Below are 6,280 nucleotides of genomic sequence, written 5' to 3'. Positions count from 1 at the left end.
ACCGTGCAGATCCAGAGGACAACCCCCCCTCCCCATGGTGCAAGCAGAGGCGGGAGCTGCACCTGCCCCCTTCCTCACCGCAAGGGGTGTTGATTCCCCCCCCCCGCCACACGCGCACACACCCCCCTTCCCACCCCCTGCCGCTTCCACCACAACAGACTTACCAGCTGGAGGAAGCTGTACTGGAAATCAGATCGGTATCGGCTGATATCCCTCAAATATCGGCTGTCGGTATCGGCCCCAAAAATGTCTTATCGGTGCACCCCTAATACTTGACAGTGTGTTGTTAGCTAAATGCTCTGAAAAGTGCACGCTGAGCCAGACAGAATCTCAGTTCAGACTTCCTTCCCCCCAGCTTCTGTATTTGGGGACTGCCAGACATTGGGTTGTGTTGGAGAGAGCAGCTTAGGCACTGCTGGAAAGCTGTTCCCCACTGGGTCAATGCTAGCAAGTGCTTGTCTCAGGCTGGGAGCCATGCCCAGGAGTGTCCTGGGAGAACCAGCATTGTGGAGTGTCCTTCTAGCCAGTCAGTGCCCTTGATCTTCCACTGGGAGGGGTTTGGGACTAGCGCAGGGGTTTGTGAACCCCTGGATACTTGGGACTCCTGTGAGAAACTGGCTCCACTTGACACTGCTTTTAGACTGTGGAGCTGGCCCAGGCCTAGGGAACTTGTGTAGCCCAAAGAAATATTTGTAACAGCATCCTCTATGGCAGTCTGAGTTAGGGAAGGGCCTCAGGTGTGGGGAAGTAGATATGTTGCAGAGTTTGTGCCTGGTCCTATTGCTTGTTTCCCCTCTGGCTGCTGCTAGTTTCTGAGTAGAATATCTGCCTACGTGGCGCTCTCCGCACCTGGAGGTCTACATTGCTTGCATTTCCTTGCTTTTTCTCTCCTGACCAGGTGACGTAGCCAGGGAAAGGATTCTAGACTCTGCTTCTGTACTCTTCACTCTTTTCTCACTCCTTTTCTCTGTGCCAGACTGGAGCTGGACAGTTTCATCCCTTGCATGTAAGTGTAATCAGTGCTGTTGCCTATAGATGTGTCCATCTCCTGCTGAGCTTTAAGAGAAATACAAAACTGTAACTCTGGGATTAAAAGGGCTGCATTTTGCAGCTTCTTTTAAACTATTCGCCTCACTGAGGTGCTGATCCATGTAGGATGCTAAGTTGCGGGGTTATCCAGCAGTTGAAGAAGGGACCTGTGAGTTGGCACTGCCACCAGCTGTCTGTGCAACACTCATCTGTTTCCGTTGGCCTTTGCATAAAATGATGCTTATCATTAGTGTCTGTAACGCTCTGAGATCTGTAAATGGAGGAGACGGAGCAGTACAAAGAACATTAGTTCTTGCTTGGACCTGCATTTGCTTTCCAGATAATTGGAAAACCAGAATAATATGTAGGCATTTCTGCTTTTTGCTGGCCGGTTGAACTCCCAACTGAGGGGGGTACTTGAGGAAGACATGGTGTTTCTGGCAGCAGAGGTATCCCTGTCTCCTGGAGGGCAGTGCATGCAAGAGGCTATCAAACCTAGCCTGGGAATCATTAACTGGCGCTGGTTTCCTGCCAGATCTTTCCAGGTATTAGGAAACTTCCTATCTAGGACTGTTCAAAGTCTGTTAGTCCAGCTTGGACTAGGCCTGGCCCCAAACATGGCTGCATGTTTTAACCATTGAATGAGTACTTGCCTCTTAGGTAAGAAGATGAGGCTGTTTGTTGCAAGCCCAAAGTAGGGAGCTTCCCATGGGGGTATGCAAGGCAGGTGCTGTACAGGCAGTGAGGAAATGGGTTGGCAGCTCTCCTCTTCCAGGCCCAGTGAGTCCCTGGTGTTGGCAATTAGCCACTTTCACTTGACTGTTTTCAGTTGGGATGGAATTGTGAACTCCCTTCACTTACCCCTTGGTGGCATGGGCCACATGATTGTGAACTATTTGGCCCTATACTAGTGACGCGCTGCCCCCTCGTGGTAGACTACAAGGAAGGACACATTGGAAGGACCATAATACTGCACATTTGACTCAGTAGTGTACAAGCTTCTCTCTCACAAGTGTGTTCATCCCCAGTGAAGCATGCAGGTGTATTTTGAAAGCTGATAACTTACATGCAAGCTAAACCGATCTAGTCACAGAAGCTAGAAGTCACCTAGAGAGGGAAGAGCTAAGTTCTAGAGGTGCACTGATACATCGATTCGTAGCGCATCAGCACTGATAAAAGGAAAATTGATGTTATTGGCAATCGGCTTTTTTTGGCTGACCTGGCTGATAATGTCGCCGGTAAACGCTGTGCATGCACGCAGCCAGGAGTGCAGCCTGGCAGCTTGCAGATTGGCATCCTGCTGGTAAGTCTGTGTAGGGGAAGGGGTGTGGGGGTAGGGGCAGATCGAGGCCTCTTGGTGAGGGAGGAAGTGGGGCTGGAGCAGCCATTGTCCAGCTGGGGCAGGGCACAGAATGGAGCCAGCAGCTTGTCCAGGGGGCGCAGGGAGTGTGGTGAACTTGACTCTGGCTTCCCCTTCCCAGTGTTACCGCCGCCCACCCTATCTCGCCCAAGTGCAGCCCTTGAGCGCACAGTGGCAGCCCGCCGTCATCCCGTGCAGATCCAGGGAGCACCCCCTCCCCATGCTTCCCCCAGGCTGCACGCAGTGGTACAAGCTGCCTGCCCCTTTGCACCCCCCCCGGATGAAGCCCCAGCTCTGTCCCGCACTCCACTCCCTCCCTCACCAAGGGGCCTTGATTTGCCCCTTCCCTTCCCTCACCAGACTTACCAGCCAGATGCTGCTGGATCAGTATCAGCTGATATGGCTGGTCAGTAATCAGCCATCTGTATCAGCCCAAAAAATCTTTATCAGTGCACCCCTACTAAATTCTAAGGCTTGTTGGATACAGATGCTGCTTGTGTTCATAGAGTGCCCATCGGAGGGCCTTTCCTTCTACCCACCTGTGCAAATGTGCCTTGGTTTATATGCGCACTTGTTCCTTGGAGTGCTTGCTTCTAGAGATGCACTGATATATTGGTCCGATATCAAATCGGCACTGATAGAAAGAAAATTGACTTTATTGGAAATTGGCCTGATGTGGCTGATAAATGCACACAGCACACAGGCAGCACGGAGCAGAGTCTGGCAGCTTGGAGAGCTGCGTGCAGCTGGTAAGTCCATTGTGGTGGGAGGGAAGGGGCGTGGTGGGGGGCAGATGAACGTCCCCTGCAGTGAAGGAGCAGTGGGGCTGGGGTAGGCGCTAGCCAGGTGGGGCAGCCATGGCTCATCTGGAGGGCACCAGGTGGAGGGTGGCGGCTCCTGCCACTGTGCACTGCTGGTCTGGGAATGGCTTATCCAGTGGCTCATCTGCTCGTCTGGCTCCTGCTGCTCTCCTGCCACTCGTCTGGGAGGGCACGGGGGGTGGTGTGTGCCCCTGGATCTGCGTGGGGCAGGGCAGGCTGCAGCTGTGGGTTGGGGGGCTGTACTGCACTGTGCTCGGAGCTGGTGCTGGGAGTGTGGCCCTCGGCCCCAGCCCACCCAACCCGGTCCGTGTGGCCCTGTCCCCTCTGTGCCTGCCTGGACAAGTGCCAAGAGAGCGGCAGGATCTGCCGGATGAGCAGACGAGCTGCTCCCAGACCACTGGCGTGCAGCAGCAGCTGGATGAGCTGTGGCTCTGTTCTGTGCCTACCTGGGCTGGGCAGCACCTGCCCCAGCCCTACTGCTCCTTCACTGTGCGGGGCATTGATCTGCCCTGCCCTGCCCTGCCACGGCTCTTCCCTCCCCTTTCACCACAACAGGCTTACCAGCTGCATGCAGCTGTATCAGAAATTGGATCAGCATCAGCCAACAGCCTCCTTAAAAATCGACTATCGGTATTGGCCCCCAAAGTCTCTATCGGTGCACCCCCACTGCGCAGGCTGTGAAGGAGGCGGCACCTCGTGCAAATGTTGAAGTAGTAAAAGTCCCCAGTTTCTTCTGAAAGTGAAAAAGAAATTCACAAACTGCTCCGACTTGAGCAAACTGGAGGAGGCAACTGTCCCTCCAGAACCGATAGTGATGTTGACTCTTACCACCTGCTGTTGCCAAGGTGTGTCAGAACAGGTTGTGAACTTGCCACTATTACTTCTGGAACAAAACTTTCTCTTGGAAGGGCAGGCATTAATCTGTGCTAGCACTTAACCACAGGAAGAAGGTCTGAACTATAATAGAACATCTCTTTCCTTGGAGTTCAGCACTTGACATGGCTGTGGGAGGGGGGGTTATTGCTAAAATGCGAAGCTGGGCTTGCCCGCAGTTGTAAAACAGATCCGAAAGTGTGAAAAAAAAAAAAAAAGACCTCAGATTTCCTTAGTAGTTTAGTTCCCTTTTTGATGTCAGTCTTGCTCCCTGCAGTTGCCTAGAAGGTCCAGCTCATGAAAGGTTTGACTTGAAATGGCTCAGAATATGCCGTCAGGGACAACTCTGTATTGGCTGATCAGCGAGACGAGACCCCCTAAGGGCTTTTTCCTGTGAATACATGTTTTCCCCTCTTCTTCCCCTTTGCACCCCAACGTTGGATTGAAACCTTTAGGTATCAAAAGATGATCGCAGTGATGTGGAGAGCAGCTCTGAAGAGGAAGACACAACTTCAAACAGCACAAAAGGAAACTTCTGCACTTCAAGCAATGGCGCCAATCGGATTAATGGCCACATACCTACTGGCCAGTGGGCAGAAGAGGAGTAAGGCCGGGGGGAGGCCATCAGCAAACACAGACTTTTCTTTCACTATCTAAATGTGTTGAGCTCCATGTTCCCAAGTGATCTTTTAATCAAAATCCCTTTCCCTGAAAACCTCCCTGAAATCCATATGGGCACAATGTAAACGAGTCTAAGCCTTCACAGTGCAGAAGGGATAGAGCTGACAACTAGTACAAAAGCAAACGCGAATTTCACTTTTTTAAAGAGAACAAGCCATTTTCTATTTAAGTCTCCTTGTCCCCTCTGTCATGTTGTTTGCAGAAGTATTTTTGTTTGTCACAAACAAGTTTTCATTAAGATCAACTCAAGCACGGGGAAGACTTTGGGTTGGGACTCGCTGACTGACGGCGGACGAGTTAAAGTACTGTTCCAAAGACGCTGCTTGCCCCAGCGCAGGTTCAGTGCATGTGGTTTGGTTTATGTTTTTTTTTTTTTTGATGCACTCCAGAATACGTTTAGACTGTGCTCTAAAACTGCTCGGATGCTCCACGATCTAACGCCCTGGGCTCTAGCACAGAAGCTCTTTCAGTCGGAGCTGAGTACCAGTCCTCTCACGACTGGTCTGTGCTACAGCGAAGCGTTGAATTCGATTGTGTTACAACCCGATGGACGAAGGCACGATCTAAGTTGCTAAAGCGGTTATTGCTTGTAACCTCTGCTGTCAAGAGGGACCAAGTTGGCATTTGCTGCCTATTTTGGTGCTCAGTTGTCCCTCTAAAGTCTTATTTACAATGTTTTGGAATAACTTTTTTTTTTCTTTGCCCCTGAGAAAGCTACGTTGTACATGCTTCCCAGCAAGTCTTGAGGGTCTGAATGCTTTTACAAGGGTTTCAGGATAAAACTGGCCAGATTTCTAAGGACACGAGTCACAGACAGACCAGTGCTGTTGGGCTCCATTACCTTTCCACGGGGGCAGAAGTCGCAAGCCTGCCTGTGCGTGTATTTTTTCCAGGAAAAAGCAAATTTGTTGCTGCCCTGGTTTCAGAGCCCTGCACAGAGGAACCGGTGGGCTGGAAAGGCAGCCACGCCACAGGCATTGCTTCTTTTTAATTCAATGGTACTTTGGGGCAATGGAAGAGACTCAAGCGTTGAAATCATGACGACGACTTTGGAAATTTCTTGAGTTGTTACCGTTTTTTACCATTGTTTACTCTTTATCTGATTAAAAAGAGCTTCAGAAAGTGCTCGGTGTGTGGGCTCCTATTTTATCTCCCTAAGACTTACAGAGCGTGAGAGCCAGCGCGTTTCACTGCTTGCAGAAACCAGATCAGCGTGTTGTAGTTAACCCAAATCCATGGTTTTTAATAAATCATAGCGGGGCGGGCAGCCCCTTCGCACCAGGAGCTCCTGTTTCCAGCCCAGGGACCTTTGCATCCCCCAGCAGAGGAACGAGGCAGGTGCCCCCCCCCGCAGCAGGAGTCAGTTTTGGGCAGGCTCCAGGCTGTCCCCAGCCTCCTGCCGGGCCTTGCGGTGCCGGAGCATGCGGTAGACGCGGACGCTGCACAGGGCGCTGGCGAACACGGTCAGCACCATCATGGAGCCGGAGAAGGCCTTGTAGCCCAGGTCGGCCAGCCG

At 51.8% G+C, this 6,280-nt stretch overlaps 2 protein-coding genes across 4 annotated transcripts in view; one reads left to right on the top strand and one right to left on the bottom strand.

Annotated features, from left to right (window-relative positions):
• Nucleotides 1-4,995, top strand: part of CERS5 (ceramide synthase 5) — a 16,341-nt gene extending 11,346 nt beyond the window's left edge. For 2 of the 3 annotated variants that reach the window (XM_025212405.1, XM_006030723.3), the window contains one exon: nucleotides 4,539-4,995. In XM_025212405.1, the coding sequence (XP_025068190.1) occupies nucleotides 4,539-4,740 (202 nt within the window). In that variant the 3' untranslated portion in view covers nucleotides 4,741-4,995. Of the gene's footprint in view, nucleotides 1-898; nucleotides 1,007-4,538 lie in introns of all 3 variants that reach the window. The other variant, XR_003095719.1, reaches the window with a different exon arrangement.
• A 132-nt stretch (nucleotides 4,996-5,127) lies between these two features.
• Nucleotides 5,128-6,280, bottom strand: LOC102371499 (cytochrome c oxidase assembly protein COX14; the record flags this gene model as incomplete). Its single annotated transcript, XM_006030758.1, has 1 exon — nucleotides 5,128-6,280. A coding segment is annotated over one exon (156 nt), but the record flags the coding sequence as incomplete, so codon positions are not given.

This window comes from Alligator sinensis, unplaced genomic scaffold (assembly GCF_000455745.1).
Source record: "Alligator sinensis unplaced genomic scaffold, ASM45574v1 scaffold1329_1, whole genome shotgun sequence".
Lineage (NCBI taxonomy): Eukaryota > Metazoa > Chordata > Crocodylia > Alligatoridae > Alligator > Alligator sinensis.
The sequence above is the reverse complement of the archived record's forward strand: the minus strand, read 5'-3'. Positions and strand labels throughout refer to the sequence as shown.